General features: G+C 35.9%; 1 protein-coding gene across 17 annotated transcripts in view; it reads left to right on the plus strand.

Annotated features, from left to right (window-relative positions):
• Positions 1 to 18,488, plus strand: part of PPP1R12A (protein phosphatase 1 regulatory subunit 12A) — a 152,494-nt gene that overhangs the window by 63,966 nt on the left and 70,040 nt on the right. For all 17 annotated transcript variants that reach the window (XM_070507253.1, XM_070507249.1, XM_070507251.1 and 14 more), the window contains exons 3-4: positions 8,324 to 8,442; positions 17,161 to 17,320. In XM_070507253.1, the coding sequence (XP_070363354.1) occupies positions 8,324 to 8,442; positions 17,161 to 17,320 (279 nt within the window). The remainder of the gene's footprint in view (positions 1 to 8,323; positions 8,443 to 17,160; positions 17,321 to 18,488) is intronic.

Consider the following 18,488-nt stretch of genomic DNA (forward strand, 5'->3'; position numbering starts at 1 on the left):
CTTCTCTCGCCAGTCTTATTCAACATAGTATTGGAGGTTTTGGCGAGAGCAACGAGGCAAGGAAAATAAATAAAAGGTGTCCACATAGGCAAGGAGGAAGTGAAACACTTGGGGTTTGCAGATGACGTGATTCTGTATATAGAAACCCTAAAGAATCCATCAGAAGACTATTAAAAATAATTAACAACTACAGCAAAGTTGCAGGGTACAAAATCAACTTAGAAAAGTCAGTTGCATTTCTATACTCTAATAATGAACTAACAGGAAGAGAACTTGAGAATACAAACCAATTACAATCGCAACAAAAAGAATAAAATATCTATGAATAAATTTAACCAAGGAGATGAAAGACCTCTACACTGAAAACTATAAGACATTACTGAAAGAAATTGAAGATGTAAAGAAATGGATGTGCATGTGGATTCCATGCACATGGGTTGGACGAATAAACATAGTTAAAATGTCCATATTACCTAAAGCAACCTGCAAGTACAATGCAGTCCCAATGAGAATCCCAGTGACATTCTTCACAGAAATAGTACAACGAATCCTAAAATTCATATGAGGCTACAAAAGTCCCCAAATAGCTAAAGCAATCCTGAAAAAAAAAGAACAAAGCTGGAGGCATCACAATCCCTGACTTCAAAATAGACTACAAAGCTATAGTAATGAAAACAGCATGGTGCTGGCACAGAAACAAGTGGAACAGAATTGAAAGCCCAGAAATAAAACTACACATCTGTGGACAGCTAATCATCGACAAAGGTGCCAAGGATATACGATGGAGAAAGGAAAGTCTCTTCAACAAATGGTATTGGGAAACCTGGACAGCCACGTGCAGAACAGTGAAAGTAGACCATTATCTTACACCATACATAAAAATTAACTCGAAATGGGGGCTGGCCCCGTGGCCGAGTGGTTAAGTTCGCGCGCTCCGCTGCAAGCGTCCCAGTGTTTCGTTGGTTCGAATCCTGGGCGCGGACATGGCACTGCTCATCAAACCACGCTGAGGCGGCGTCCCACATGCCACAACTAGAAGAACCCACAATGAGAAATACACAACTATGTACTGGGGGGCTTTGGGGAGAAAAAGGAAAAAAATAAAATCTTTAAAAAAAAAAAATTAACTCGAAATGGATTGATGACTTGAAGTTAAGATGTGAAACCATAAACTCTAGAAGAAAATATAGGCAGCACACTCTTTGATATCAGTCCTAGAACCATCTTTTCAAATACTGTGTCTACTCGGGCAAGGGAAACAAAAGAAAAAAATAAACAAATGAGAGTACATCAGACTAAAGAGTTTCTGCAAGACAAAGGAAACCAGGATCAAAATGAAGACAACCTACCAACTGGGATAAAATGTTTGCAAATCATATATCCAACAAGGGTTAATCTCCAAAATATATAAAGAACTCATACAACTCAACAACAGAAAAACACCCTGATCAGAAAATGGTCAGAGCATCTAAACAGACATTTTTCCAAAGAAGATATACAGATGGTCAACAAGCACATGAAAAGAAGTTAAACATCACTAATCATCAGGGAAATGCAAATCAAAACTGCAAGGAGATACCACCTTACACCTGTTAGAATGGCTGTAATTAGCAAGACCAAAAATAAATGTTGGAGAGGATGGAGAGAAAAGGAAACTCTCATACACTGCTGGTGGGAATGCAAACTGGTGCAGCCACTATAGCCAAAACATTATGGAGATTTCTCAAAAAGTTTAAAGTAGACATACGATATGACCCAGCTATCCCACTACTGGGTATTTATCCAAAGAACTGGAAATCAACAGTTCAAAGAGATTTATGCACCCCTATGTTCATTGCAGCATTATTCACTGTAACCAAGACCTGGAAGCAACCCAAGAACCGTTGACTGATGAGTAGATAAAAAAGATGTGGTATTTATATACATTGGAATACTACTCAGCCATAAAAAAGACAAAATCGTTTCATTTGCAACAACATGGATGGACCTTAATGGTATTATGTTAAGTGAAATAAACCAGAAAAAGACGCGGCATGATTTCACTCATATGTAGAAGATAAACTAACCCATGGACAAAGAGAACAGATTAGTGGTTACCAGAAGGGGAGTGGGCTAGGGAGTAGGGCATAAGGGGTAAAGGGGCACATAGATATGGTGACTGGCAAATAATAATGTGCTACTGAAATTTCACAGTATAAGCTGTTATGACCTCAGTAAAATAATTTTTAAAAATGAAATAGCAAAGTGTATTCCCCCTGAAGACACATAAGATTATTTACACTTATTTTATAATTTTTTTTTAAAGATTGGCACCTGAGCTAACAACTGTTGCCAATCTTCTTTTTTTTCTGCTTTATCTCCCCAAATCTCCCTGGTACATAGTTGTATATTTTAGTTGTGGGTCCCTCTAGTTGCGGCATGTGGGATGCCACCTCAGCATGGCCTGACGAGCGGCGCCATGTCAGCACCCAGGATCCGAACCGGTGAAACCCTGGGCCGCTGAAGCAGAGCGCACGAACTTAACCACTCGGCATGGGGCCGGCCCCTATTTTATAATTTTTGTTGCTCAGAGACTTCCAAAAGAATATGGCTTTTATTTATGAAGTTAATAGTGTAATGTTCTACCTACCCACCTTTGAAAAGTTAAGGTAGCTTCATTTTCATAATTTCTGTCTCATTGGATGGCTTTGAATGATTCATTTGGATTTTCAAGAAACAACTATTTCGGTGGTATTCTGCTGACTTTCTGATTTTTAAAAATATTTGTTATTGTGGTAAAAACTCATAATAGTAAATTTACCATCTGAACCATCTTTAAGTGTAAGTTCAGCAGTGTTAAATATATTCACATTGTTGTAGACAAATCTCTAGAATTTTTCATCTTGCAAGACTGAAACTCTACCCACTAAACACTAATTTCCCCTCCCCTTTCCCCCTAGCCTTTGGTAACTACCTTTCTATTTTCTGTTTCTGTCATTTTGACAGCTTTAGGTCCTTATAAGCAGGATCATACGTATTTGTCCTTTTGTGACTGCTTCTTTTGCTTAGCAGCATAATGGCCTTGAGGTTCATCTCTGTGATAGAATTTCCTTCTTTTTCTAAGGCTTCAGTCACTGACTTTCTGATTTTTAAAAATTCATGTATTGAATACATGAAAAATTCATATATTGGTTAAAATGACTTCTTTTTTTTTCCCCAGCTGAAGTGTGTGTATGTTCTCTTTGCCTCCTTAAACTGGACTTTTGCCCAGAAATAGCAGCAAGTAAAGAAGGATTCAGTGATCCAAGTTTTATATGCTAATGCTGTTTGGTGAACAGTGTAGTACAAGGAGCTGGGTTAGAACGATATTGTCTCAATTGCCAGAGTTTCCTTCAGACCGCATCTCCAGACGGACCTACAAAAACAAGATTCAGCAAAACCATTGTGCACATGGGCCTAAGCAGAGCATAGAAGTGGGAGTCCCCAGTCCCATCACACTGAAGGCCTGATTAGCATTTCTGTTTCTGGAGGGAAAGACTGACAGTCCATCAGTCCCAAATAACAATAATAGAGCTCTGTAAAAAGGAACTGTTCAGTTCTATGGGAAGTTATTGTTATTCAGCCTAATACATATCTCTTGGGCAGGTTAACTGTACTGCAGAAGTTGGTTTTTGAGTTACTTTTCAGGACCTAGGGGGAGAAAAAAGAAAAAGAAAACCAGAAAAAGTTGTTCGTGCAATATTGTAAAATGACTTCTTAATACTAGTTTTCCTACAGTAAATAAGAAAATCAATATACATTAAATTTTCCTGCTGAAGTTATTTTTTCCTTTCTCTTAGATCACTATATTCTCATTAGCTTCTAATTGAAAGACCAAATTTTAATTAAAAGATGAAAAATTTTAAGTGAACTGTTTCCCTTTCTCAAACAACTTCTCTGTGGTTTGATTTTTAACAAAACTCAGAATCCAAGATAAATTCATAGACGCTGTCAAAGTTTCTTTCAAATTTAGTTAACACTGAGTAATTCTTACACAGATAGAATCCTGCACAGTTATCTAATATACCATACCCAAGTTACGACCAGTAACTTGGTGAACAACTTTATACCTTTTGTTAAATTTTTAAATAATTTTGTAAAAATCCGTTTGGATCAGGTCTTGATTTTGAGGTCTATTAATTTATTTATCCAAAATTGTTTATTGACTCAAAGCTGCTGGATTATTATAAATCTCAATCAACCCTGGTACATTACCATTTTTTACTTCTATAGGTTATAAAGAATTTCGTCATTTACTAGGTAGCATCTCCTATTTTGACCTCCTATGTATTGCTTGAGGAAATTATTAACCATTGTTAAGAAAAGAAAAGCCTACTTTTTAAAAAAAAAAAAAACCCTGAAGCATTCAAAAAAGTTGCCTGAGAAATTGCCCAATCTTCTGACTTTCATTTTGGGACTCCTGTGTGATATCTTTAGTTTTTTTCTTTCCAAGAAATCTTAAAATAAATATGGTAATTTTTCCTAATTAGCAGTCATGTGAGCTGCTTATAATAACCCAGCTTTTTTTGTTCTGAAGGAAATCTAGCCATCTATTTTCAGTATCTCCAGGGTCCCTCAAAGTGAATTTCTGGTATTCCAGGAAGCCTATATTTTGTTTCACATTATCTTAGACATTGCTTTCTAAGTGTGATGATTTTGCATAATGTGGTAACAGATAGAATTTTATTTTTAGACATTAACGCATCTAAACTTCACACAGCCCTGTAAGTTATCTATAAACTAGGCTTTAAATGATTTAAGTTAATGAATGTCACACAGCTGTCAAGAGGCAGAGGTGGGAGCTGAACCCAGAATGTGCAGAACTTAAACGAGTATGTTTTTTTCACCCAACTAACCTTTGAACAGCTTTTTGAGATTATTCATGGTAGATAAGAATTAATCTCATGGGATTTTACTTTGTTTTTTTTGTTTTTTTGTTTAAAGATTGGCACCTGGGCTAACAACTGTTGCCAATCTTTTTTTTTTCTTTTCTGCTTTATCTCCCCAAACCCCTCCTCTACACAGTTGTATATCCTAGTTGCAGGTCCTTCCAGTTGTGGGATGTGGTCCGCCGCCTCAAGGTGGCCTGATGAGCGGTGCCATGTCCCCGCCCAGGATCGGAACCCTGGGCCACCGCAGCGGAGCGCGCGAACTTAACCACTTGGCCACGGAGCCGGCCCCACTTTGTTTTTTATATATATGTGTTTTTTAATATTTATGTTTACAAATGATAGTTCTGGGGTGTAGGAGAGGTTTGTGAATTGTAGGCATGCATGTATATATATACCTAAACTTTTGGCTCAGGGATTGCTCCAGGCCCTGCTTCCTGCCAGCAGTTTTGAAGCTTTACTCTTGTTAGTTTCTCTTAATATCCTTCCTGTTTACATAAATTTTGGATTGTCTGTATTTGGCTTTTGACTTGGTATTTCCTTGAGACTGTGCTTCCCATATAGCTCCCTCTGCTGCAAGCACTGCAGCTATACTGAAGTATTCCTTTTTTTCTCAGTCTTCTATGCTGTGAATGATTTCTAATATCTTAGCAAAGTAGACGTGGTTATGTATAAATTTCTCTAATTGTTTGATTGAGATTTTGCCTAGCAGAATAATTACATATTCTCTTGAAGCATAGCAGTTTCTTACTCTACTTATATCTTTTTTTTGCTTCAGATTTGTTTATTAATTCGTAATATAAATGTTCATGTTTAGTTTTATATTATATTTTTTAAAACTATGGAACAGAAAAAGTTACCTCAATTCAAGTTTGACTTCTGTTTGCAGAAGTCCCATGAAGCTCATAAAAATGAAACACTACTTTGTACAGTGAGAAATGTTTACAATATACTATTAAGTGTAAAAAGTCAGGCTGCAAAATGGTATGGTAGCCACTTTTGTGGTGTGATACATGTATACAAAATAAACTTACTGCAGAAAACTTGGATAAAAAAAAAATGCTCCCCACCAAAAAAGACAACTAATACAAATCCTTCCTAATCCTAACTCAGAGAGATAATCACTTAGAGTGTATATTCTTTCATTCTCTTTCTCTTTCTGTGTGTATGTGTGTCTGTAAAAGTTACATCTCCACATAGATACGTATAACTAGATGGTAAAGCCTTTCTTAAAGCAAAAGATTAACCAACTGACTTTATACAGCCTTTAAACTTTAGTAAAATACACAATACTGTAAGAAAAGTTTTTTTTTAAATGCAGTGACAGCATGGAAAAAATATTTGCTACACACCTATTAGTGGTTGTAGGGACTAACTTAGTTTTGTGTGTATCAATAATTAGTACCACCATCCATATGTCAAATCATAGAAGTCAAGAATTCACTTTGTCCTCGATACCTTCCTTGCCCTCACTTTTCATATCCAGTTGATCTACCAGTACCTCCTAGATATCTCCTGGGAATTCATCCAAATCCTCCCTCAGAGTCCAGCTTCCAACATAAGTTTTCTGTATGACTGAGTAGCTCTTTAACTGGCCATAAGTGTTTGTTGAATTAATGAACACATTAGAAATACAAGCAAAAGATGTAAATAAGAAGTCCACAAAAGGAGAAAATGCAAATACCGGTAAACGTATTCTGTGTATTTTCAACTTCATGTGTAATCAGGAAATAAAACAATGATAAGATGTTTTATCCCCGTCGTTTTGGGAAGATTTTTAAAGATTAGATAACATCAAGTGTCCATTCAAGAACATGTCCTTTAGGAGGATGGTATTAAAGTATGATCTAGCCATACTGTGGAATATCTTTCGGCTATTAAAAAGGAAGTGTTGCATTCCAGGGCATTTAGAATAGTCCCATTAATTTTTATTTTACAGGAAGAACTTCAAAAGTGACTGCGTATATATGTTAATATACACCCATATAAATTCATAGCAAAGGTACTGGAAAGATATTTGCCGTACTGTTGATAGTGTTTATCTCTGGGGAGGGAACATGATAGTAGAAGGAGCTGTATAAAGGGGTTCTTTCTTCTTTTTTAAACTCAGTGGACTTTTTTCTTTTTTTCTTCCTGTTTTTATATTGAGAATATTTTTATGTAGTCTGTAAAAAGAAGAAATATGACTAAGAGTTAAGTTGATTAGGGGCATAGAGAAAAAAAGACCCATTCTTTACATAGAAAAAAGTAAAGAACATGGTTTAATCTGGAACTACAAGCAGTTCCATGTTGTTGGAGCCTAAAGTGTGATATAGGAAGGAAAAGGAATAAGGCTGAAAAAGAAGACAAAACCAGATCATTGAGGGCCACGTATATATTTTCCTAGCGTGGTATAACCATTCAGAGGTTTTTAAGTTGGGAATTGACTCCACTCATGTTAAATAGGTGATTCTGGGAGATGTGCAATTGACTCAATGAAAGAGACTTGTAACCTTTTTGTATCTGGATCCCTTTGGCAGGTTTGATGAAGCCTGTGGATACTTTCTGAGGATTGTGTTTTGGATGCATAAAATAAAGTAAAAGTACAATGAAAACCTAATTATATTGGATTTCAGTTATCAAAATATTAGCAAAACACATTTGTGATATAGTTATATATGTGCTTCTGTAGTTACACATTAAATAAAAAGACCTAGTGGTTGGTCTAATAATTAATTTCAAAATAGGTATGAACATAAACAGTGTTTTAAGATATCTGCATCGGTTGTATGGTCTTCTAATTCTGTCCGTGTACCCCAGGTTAAAAACTGTTGTTTGTGGCAGGAGACTGGGAGCGTGGAGATCAGTGAGGAAACCAGTCAATAAGGAGAGAATGAAAAATCTTAGTGGAGATATCTGAAATGATCCTATGAAAGACTTTCTGATTATTATTAAAAATTAGCATTTTTTTGGGGGGGCTGGCCCCATGGCTGAGTGGTTAAGTTCACGCACTCCGCTGCAGGCGGCCCAGTGTTTCGTTGGTTCGAATCCTGGGCGCGGACATGGCACTGCTCATCAAACCACGCTGAGGCAGCGTCCCACATGCCACAACTAGAAGAACCCACAACGAAGAATGTACAACTATGTACTGGGGGGCTTTGGGGAGAAAAAGGAAAAAAATAAAATCTTTAAAAAAAAAAAATTAGCATTTTTTGTTAGTAAAGCAGTGTGTGTACATTATAGAAAAACTAGGAAATATAAATTTAAAAAAGAAAAGAAAACATGCTCTATGGTAGTTTATTAAAGCTTAAATAATACAGATACTATCCTTGGTTTTTATTGTTGCTCTTATATAGGAGTTTTCCTCGTTGGCTATGCATTTAGTCTTATCTCAATGATACTGTCATTGCTTAACTGTCTTCCCTTTGATTTTACAGGTTTTTGATTGGTCAAGGAGCACACGTAGGAGCTGTCAACAGTGAAGGAGACACACCTTTAGATATTGCTGAGGAGGAGGCAATGGAAGAGCTACTTCAAAATGAAGTTAATCGGCAAGGTAATGTGAAAGCAACCTAAATGGAGAAAAAGTTTAGAACTGTTTTAGAAAGAATATGATACTTGACTTTTTCAAGAAAATAATTGTTGACAATGAAGGACAATCATAATTTGAGTGGGGAAAAAAATCAGCTTTCCTAACATTATGTACAGTATGATTCTGTTTGAAAAAATATGATTCTCACCTCTACTTCTTTTTAATGTTTTTAAAGTTGAAAGAAGTATCATAAGCAGTAGGATCAGGCATAAAATTATATGGTAATAAGAGCTTTGGAGAGAAATAAAACAGGCAAAGGGGATAGGAAGTGCACAGGGTGAATGTTACACATTGCGAATTTAAATAGAGTGGTCAAGAAGTCCTCACCGATAAGGTGGTATTTAAGTTAAGATCTGACTGAGGTGAAGGAATGAATCATACAGATTTGGGGCAAGAACATTCTAGACAGAGCAAGAGCATTGAGTGCAAGGATGAGAGGGTGCCTGGTGTGTTCAGAGAGGGCAGCATGTAGACTGGTGTAACTGGAGCAGGCAGAACAAGGAAGAGGTGAGGCTAGAAGAAGATGAGGTCTCAGAAGTGGCTATATCACATGAGGCCTTGTGGGCCATTGGAAGGACTTTGGCTTTTCTTCTGGGTGAAATAGGAAGTGAAATAGGAATTGAGGTAGAGGAGTGACATAATCTGACTTACTTTAGAAAGGATCTTTGTGGCTGTTGTATTGAGAATAGATTGTAGGAAGGTAAGGGCAGAAGTAGGTTGTTATAGACAAAGTGATCTGAAGAGGTTGGATTTTAGGTATATTTTGAAGATTTGGCCAAGAAAATTAGATTACGGTATGCAGGAAAGAAGGTGGCAGGGAAGATTCTAAGGTTTTTGGTTTGAGCAACTGGATGGATGAAGTTTCTATTTGAGATGTGAATATTGTGGGAAAAGTAGATTTTATAAGGAAAGTTCAGAGATTCATTTTCAGATGTGTTAAGTTTGCCTGTTAGATATCCAAGCATTTGAATATGTGAGGAGAGAGAGGTTCAGGCTGGAGATAGAAGTTTGGGGGATGTTAATTTATAGATGAGTGATTGCTTATAGGTGGAGTTTCTTTTAGAAGTGATGAGTGTTGTAAAACTGATTGTGGTAATGGTTATACAACTCTGCGAATTTACCTAAAACTACTGAATTATATGCTTTAAATGGTACGTGAATTATATCTTAATAAAGCTGTTATTTTAAAAATACACACGTAAAAAAATTAATACAGTGACTCCTCTTTTGGGTATATACCCAAAGAATTAGAAGGAAGATTTCAAAGAGATATTTTACACCCATGTTTATAACTGCATTGTTCACAATAACCAAAAGATGGAAGTAAACCAAGTGTCCATCAACAGATGAATGGATAAACAAAACGTGTAATATACAAACAATGGAATGCTATTCAGCGTTAAGAACGAAATTCTGACACATGCTACAGCGTAGGTGAACCTTAAGGACATTATGCTAAGTGAAATAAGCCAGTCACAAAGAGACAAATACTATATGATTCCACTTAGATAAGGTACCTCATGTAGTCACATTCTTAGAGGCAGAAAGTGGAATGACGATTGTCAGGAGGTGGGGATGGGGATTTGTTGTTTAACGGGTATGACGTTTCAGTTTTGCAGGATGAAAAGAGTTCTGCAGATTGGTTGTACAACAGTGTAAATGTGCGTAACACTACTGAACTGTGTACTTAAAAATGGTTAAGATAAGGGGCCGGCCCCATGGCCGAGCGGTTAAGTTCATTCGCTCCACTTCAGCTTCCCTGGGTTTCGCTGGTTCGGATCATGGATGTGGACAGGGCACCGCTCATCAGGCCATGCTGAGGTGGTGTCCCACATAGCACAACCAGAAGAACCTACAACTAGAATATACAACTATATACAGGGGGCTTTGGGGAGAAGAAGAAAAAAAATAAAAATAAAAATAAATAAAAATGGTTAAGATGGTAAATTTTTTGTTATATGTATTTTACTTACAGTTAAAAATTTTTAAATATATCAATAAAATTACAATATGTATTTCCACTATATTCCATTATGTTTAGGCAGTGATTAAATGTGTATTATCAGAAGAAAACTGTTTTTTTCTAAGGTTAAGTGATAAAGGAAAGGTATGGGATATTGATTTAGAAGGTTGACTCCTGCCGAAGTGTGGTTCATTGGGAAATAGAAGTAAAGGAATAGAAGCTAAGGCAGTGCCTTGAAAAGAGAGTTTTATTCCTTGGGATTAGGAAAATTTATAATGACTACTCAGTTGTTAAAAAATATCTTAGGCACTGAAACTGAGAAAATATTTAAATGCCTAAATAGAATTGAGGCATTGTAACAAATGGTTGAAGGTAACTGGAGCTTGGAAGAAACAGGGCACACTTTAGAAAAGTAGTTATAAACTGGAGCTTGGTTAAGTACATAGAAGAGCTTTTAACAACTATGTTCTAAGCAGGCATTTTGGGGTAATGGGATCCTCAAGACTTGAGGAAACAGAAAGAATAGATATAAAGCATCACAGCCTAGAAAGAAGAGTACCTTATCTGCTCATCTTGCCCTGATGAGCACCCAGGTAGATAGCTGTTTCCTGTTAAAATAAATCTTTTTATGCTGTCCAATATTAGTTAGCAATTATTATGAACTAGGAAAGGCATGGAGATGTACTGAAACTTCTTGCCTTTGGTTTCCCTATAAAGGAAATTGTTAGCAAGGCTGATTTTAATTGTAATGATTCCTTCAGTATTGATTAATGTGCCAACAAATGTTCTGAGTGCTGGATATTAGGGAAAAAAAAGAATAAGAGAGTCTTTGTTCTTAGGGATTTCACAGTGTAGTGGAAGTGGCAGATATATAAACAGCTTCACAGTGCAGTGTGCTAAAATATAGATAGGAACAGAATGTTGGGGGAGAACAGAAAAGGCTATGACTAACTGCTTTCAATAGTCAGGAAAGGTTTCAGAGTGATGACATTTGAGAGGGAGTTTGCTTGGCAGAGAAGGGAGGTAGTAGATAGAAAAGGCATGTCAGACAGGGGTATCAACATGTGCAAAGAAAAGGAATTGGAGACATAACATATGCAGAGAATTCATTAGAATTGGAATGAAGAGGGAAAGTCAGGATGGAATTAGTAGGAGTAGGAGGTGAGGCCTGAAAAGATGAGGCTGGAGCCAGATGGTGAAGGACGTCTATTTTGTAGGCATTGGACAGATGCGACAAAGATCTCCAAGCAGGAAATTAACCTGATTAGATTTGGTTTTTAGTAATAAAGCTAATGGCAGATTGGAGGATGAATTAGCATGGGGAATGCATAGTGGCATGCTTTCCTTGAAGAAGGCTCTTAAAAGATGCTAAGGACCAAAAGGATTACATTTAAGATGGAAAAGAGCAGGACTGTCTTGAGGAAGTACTAAGATAAAGTTAAAGCATTTTGGTGAAGAATTGAATCTGGAGATGAAGCAAGAGTTAAAGCCAACTCATCTGCCTCCTGAAGTTTGCATTCTAAGAAGTGATGATTGGATGGATTCATATGGGAAAATAGGGCATGAAGCAGAAACAGATATAGGGACTACGTGAGTTTGTTTTGGGATACGTTGAGTTTGTGGCAGCTAAAGGACATCTAGATGACAGCGTTTGGTGCACTGTTGGAACTTAGGAGATGTCAGGATGGAAAATGTAAATCTGGGAGAATAATAAATAGATAAGGAGAATTCTTGGAAATAATAGATGAGATGACCCTGGAACTTAAAAGTGAAGAGCTAGTTCAGTAGCTAACTTTCATTAAATGCTGATTATATGCCAGGCGTTGAGCAAAGGGCTTTACGTACATTATCTCATTTCATCCTCACAGCAGTTCTGAAAGGTTAATACTACTGTTACCCCCATTTCACAGATGAGAAATTGAGGCCCAGTGATTTGCCCATGACCATACAGGTAGGAAGTGGTATAGTTTAGTCTCAAACAGTGTGACAGGTATCTTGAGCCCACTCTCTTCATCACTGTATCATTCTGCATTTTGTTAGGAATGTCTCCTAGAAAATAGTTCATGATGTTCATTTTATTCATATAATGGGAATACATGAATTTATGTAGCATAACTTTATTCCAAAGAAACAGGATGGGGACATCTCTCATAGATTTTAATAATTAAAAAAACAGCACTCTAAATATATCTCTAGTAGTGATAAGATTTCTTAGATTGTTTATCCTAGTATGAAAGTTAATATTTTTAAATTCTTTAATCGTTCTTTTGACACATTTCTTATCCTGATATATTTGATCAATACCGAGTTATGCTTAAGTAAATTGCCTTTAAAGTAGTAATGACTGAACAGTAGCTAAAAGTATTTCCAGTTTATATTTTAATGCAATTTTCTTCGTTTAGTTTCGGACACAAGTCAATTTTTGTATCTCTTAGCCGACAAAATTCCAATTTAATTTTATCTTTTCTTACCTAAGAGATTAAGCTACATTTCATTCTAAAATTTACTGTTTTTCAATAGTAGTGACAGATGTTAACTCGTCTAATCACTTTATTATATCATATATATCATATATCAATTTAGTTTTAATATCTATTGTTTTCATTGTTTAAAAACTTGACAGTTATAGTAGGTGGATTAAGACTGGTTAAATGCATTATAAGATTTTCTTTCTATTAGACCATAAAGCAAGAAAAGAGAAACCGGTCAAAGACTTTTAGAGCTGATAATGATAGTTAACACCTTGGTGTTTATTCCTGATCTAAGCATTTCACATATATTAATTTAATTCTCACAATAACCCTGTGGATAGGTACTTTCTACCTCCATCTTACAAATATAAAAGCAATGGTAGCACAGATTAGGTGTCTTGCCCCAGATAATAGAGCTCATAACCGGCAGATCAGGGGTTGAAACCCAGCAGTCTAAGTGTAATATCTGTGTTCTTAACCCAATATACTAATGTTCAAAGAAATTATGGCTTTCTCAAGCCTACTAGCTAATTAATGCACTGGAATTAGAAAACAGGTATTGTAATATGTAGTACAGTGAGGTTTTAAAAAAATTTTTAATGAACTAATAATGAGCAGGGTCTGTAACTCTAGTCAGTAATATTTAGAAAAAATTTTTAAGAGTGAGAGAAGAGTTTTTCTTTTCTCATTGGATTTTCTTAAGCATAAGAAATTTCCCTTCACATATAATTTAATTTTAAGCTTGAGTTGTTTTGTTTTTGTGTGTAATTCATATAAGAGCACAATTTGGAGGCAAAAGAGGGTAATTACTTTGTAATTAGATAAAGATAGCTTGAACACAGATAAATCCAGAAATAAGAAGTGGGTATTTTTTTATTTCAAAACCAGGGGAAATTTAGAACAGTAAAAGACAATAAAAGTCAGAATGTTTAAGATGGTGAAGACAAAAAGGATAAAGATAATAAAGAGGTTCGTTTGTAAAAGACATAATAAAAGAATAAAGCATAAGAAAATAAATCAGTCTGAGAAAAATCATTTAGTAAAAAGGTTATTCTTAATGTATTTTAATTACAGCTTTATAATTTCTTTTATGATAACATTAGAAGGCATCTTAAATACGATGGACTAAACATTGGTCCTGAGCTAATTCTATTGCCAGTCATGCTTCTTTTCTTTTTTTGGTGAAGAAGATTTACCCTGAGCTAACATCCATTGCCAGTCTTCCTGTTTTTTTGTTTGTTTGAGAAAGATTAGCCCTGAGCTGACATCTCCGCCAATCCTCCTCCATGTCTTGTCTGTGTGAACCTGGGCCGCTGAAGCAGAGCGCGTGGAACTTTAACCACTAGGCCACGGGCCTGCCCCCAATCTTCCTCTTTTTTGCTTGACGAAGATTGATCCTGAGCTAACATATGTGCCAATCATCTCCATTCTGTGTGTGGGATGCCACCATATCATGGCTTGATGAGCGGTGTGTAGCATGCCCAGGATCTGAACCCGCAAACCCCGGGGCACGGAAGCAGAGCGTGCAGACTTAACCACTATGCCACTGGGCCAGCCCTGAAATGGTGATACTTTTTAAATAAAGATTATAATAGGTTTGGTTCATTAAATATATATAGTGCATTTAATTGATTGTTTTTATAAAGTCTATCTGGAGAATCTTATTGCAGGTTTCTTTCAAATGTGGTAATGAGATATTACAGTCTCTAACTTGAAGATGACTTTTCATGCACTTGTGTAATTTTGGTATTTTAAAAATATTTCTCAGCTATGGTCTACTTTTTAGAAGTTGAGTTCACTTTAACAGTTTACTTGTCTCTTGAGTAAGCAGCTATGTGCTAAGCAGGCAAGATAAGGATAGAGTCCAGGTAGAGGATGATAGCTTGCACGACACGGCACTGACACATGATTCACTCGGGGACCTGTGTGGAGATCTAGATGATTAGAACATTGGGCGATGATAGAAGAGAAAGACTAGAGGTTAAAAATGCATTGAGAGCAAATCAAAAAAGGTTTTGTCTGCTACACAAAAGAGCTTGAGCTTTGTTTTATAGGAAGTGAGCAATCATTGACAAATTTATGTAGAAAAGAGAGATGGTCATATTTCGATACAGAAGAACCACTCTGGCAGTGATGGGAGGAATGAATCGGAAGGGACTGAGGCAAGTGAGTTAAGGATCAATAGTAGTAGTCAAGGTATGAGTTATAAGACATGAATTGAGATGGTAATAGGGCCATCAGGAAGACCGTCTAGGAGATGGCAGCTCAAAATCTGGTAATTAATTGGATGGGGGCTAGGGATAAGGTAAAGGGAGGGATTAAGTTAGACTTCCAGGTGACTGGGTCAGTAGTGGTACCTAGTAGTGTAGGAAACAAGTCAGGCAGTCAGCAGACTGACTGGAAAATTGAGGTAAGATTTCAGTGTTGAGTTTGAGGTGACCATGGCATATTGTTTTATTATGTTATTTCCCCAGTCTTGACTTCTCTGTTCTCCAGGCTCAGATATCCAATTGACTACTTGATATCTCCAATTAGATGTCTATTAGGGCATCTCAATTGTCACATTTCCAAAATTGAAAATTTAATTTTTCCAGTTGCTCACACTACAAACCTTTGATTCATCCTTGACTCCTGTATTCCTCCTATATCCAGACTAACAGCAAATTTTGTTAGTGTGCCTTGAAGAACCCAGAATCTAACCTCTTTACTACCTTCGCCACTACCATCCTGGTTCAGGTTACCATCATCTCTTGCCTGGTTTATTTGCTATAACCTCCAAATTGATACCTCAGTTTCTCTTCTTAACTTTTCAACTTAAGTGATCCTCTTAAATTAAGTCAGGTAGTGTCACCCTGCTCGTTGTCTTCACTGTTGTAAAGACCCCCTGGCCTTCCTCTAAACAGAAGAACATTCCAAGCAGGCTTCTGCCTCACAGTTTACCAGTACTTCCCTTTGCGTGGAATCTTCTCCAGATTATAGCATGACTGTCACTTGCTTTATTTCTTACTGTAATGTCACCTTACCAAAGAGGCTGATCTTTACCACCTATATAAAATAAAAACTCTCATTACTCTCTGTCCCTTTACCCTTTATTTTTCTTGACAGATGTATCATCTTCTGCCATATAATAAATTCATCTCTATATCTATAGCATCTAATAAAGTACCTGACATACAGGAGGCACTCAGTACATAATGAATGAATGAAAAATTCTGATGAGACGGTTGGATACATGGATATGAATTATAGGAGAGATCTTAGCTGAGGAGTTATGAGTGTGTATAATTGTTTTTTACTCATTTATATGTTCATCCATCATTCATTTAGTGAACATTTACTGATCCCTTTTTCTTGTGTCAGGTACTCAACCAGAAAGTGGAGATGAAAGATAAAAAAGCAAAGCAGTATCTTTACGTTTAATAAGCTCATAGTCTTCTGGAGTAAGATAGATTGTAAATGCATTGTGGTATGTGCTGTTTGTTAAATATCCAGCAGTTGAAGCCATAAGACAACATGATATCATTTAGGAATTTCAGGATTATCTTTTCTATTTTAATTTTTTTCTCAGGAAGTTGAGCTCTTTTGAAGAACTAGAGTGTCTTGTTCCTTTTTGAGTTCTCCTCGCTCTTACCATCTCAACCTAGCGCGATGCTGCTTCTTAAATACTTTCAAATGAATAAACATCTGTTTAACTTATTAAAATTATAAAACTAATACTAATGGTATGAACCATGTACTATGTTGGAAAAGAAAAGGGAATTTGGTAGAAAAGTAATCTGTTTTAAGGTATAGTAAATTTTAGATGAGGACAGGACCTCCAAGTTGAAGTGTTCACATTATACCTACTAGGCTAGAGTTCAGAGAACTGGTCAAAGCAATGGATAGAAATTGAGACTTCATGACATTTGATTGCTTTAAAAAAAAAAAACACCTTATTTTTTAAATCAAAGGATGAAATACCTTGAGGAATATTCAAATTTTAAAAAACAGAAGGAATAATCAGAAAAGGTAAAAAGAAAGCCAAAATATGTTGTGGGTCAAAAATTAAATAAGCAGTAGTTAAGGCTAGTAAAATATCTGCAGTGTTTCCACATTTCTTTATTCAACCAGCTTACAGCAGCCTATTTTCAAAAATATAATTTCACTTCTAATTTTCATTTCAACTTGAAATGTTTTGGATAATTTTATTTCCGAACATAAAAAGAATATTTTCTATGAAGAAAAAATAAAACGTTTTTATTTTATCAGGGGTTGATATAGAAGCAGCTCGAAAGGAAGAAGAACGAATAATGCTTAGAGATGCAAGACAATGGCTAAACAGTGGTCACATAAATGATGTCCGGCATGCAAAATCTGGAGGGACAGCCCTGCACGTTGCAGCCGCTAAAGGCTATACAGAAGTTTTAAAGTAAGTATTGCTCTTCACAGTCATTTTTCTTCTTCGATTTGTTTTCTTTACTTCATTGTTCCTTTTCTTAAGATACCTGCAAACGTTATTTTGAAACAGCTTATAAAAGTTATTTAATGTCCATTTACCGGGAGAAAGAGAAAACTACGTTGAATATTGCTTTGTTTCTAAAGTTCTTTCTTTCACTCTCAAATTTTGGTTATTCTACTGTTGTTTTCTTCTGTTGCAGTTTTATAATAAGTTAAATTTGAGTGTCATACCACCATTATATGTTACCTTCTGGGCTAATAAATTATTACAGAGTCATTTTGAGGTTCCCCAAATAAGTTAACTCTGGTTGCTGAGACTAAGAACAATGTCACATAGAAACATATCATCAGATTCTGAGAGTTTGATTCCTACTGAACATAATTTATCTAAAATACAGTTTTCTTCTTACTATATGAACACTGGAACTCAGAGTGCTATTAGAGTGATATTAAATATCAAACCATAAGAAACTTGGACTTGTATAGGGCTATATATTGATCAGCAAATTTCCTTGGAAGAAAGCTCCTTTATGTCAAAAATAAATGTTTGTTTTGTTTTTTTTTACTTATGCAAGGCAAAGTTGTTGGCAACTATATGAAAAAAAAACTCAGTGCATAACTTTTGTTATATGTATGTGAAAGGAAATCAGACTGGCCCTTAGCAAAATCTACTGCACCCTTTGTATTGCTTTGGTTCCACTGGGCTTCCAGTGTCAGTCTGTGCTCTTTATTCCCTCTCCTCAGTAAAAACAATGAAGTGTAAGGTGGTCGATGATTCCCGTTTCCTCCTCTTTCAATCGCTACTCACTTCAGTAACTTAAGCTTTCTCCTAGAATAGTACAGTTAACTTTTAAGTAGGGTACTTGTCCCCCATCTGTTTCTCTCTAATGCAAAGCTTTTCAAACCCCATTAGTGTTTCACAAAATGAACTTAGTGAGTTGCCAACAGCATTTTTTTAAAAGAACTGAAAATATCAAAGAATATTGCATATGGTAAATGTAAACATTGTTTTTTAAAACTCTTGTTTCTATAAACATATGTATGAGTACTGGATTGTACTATAAAATAGATTTCTAGACTGCTTCCAAGTGCTCTTTGTAATTAGGTTATCTGGGCTCTTAAAATCCTTCATTAAGATT

This window comes from Equus asinus, chromosome 4 (assembly GCF_041296235.1).
Source record: "Equus asinus isolate D_3611 breed Donkey chromosome 4, EquAss-T2T_v2, whole genome shotgun sequence".
NCBI lineage: Eukaryota > Metazoa > Chordata > Mammalia > Perissodactyla > Equidae > Equus > Equus asinus.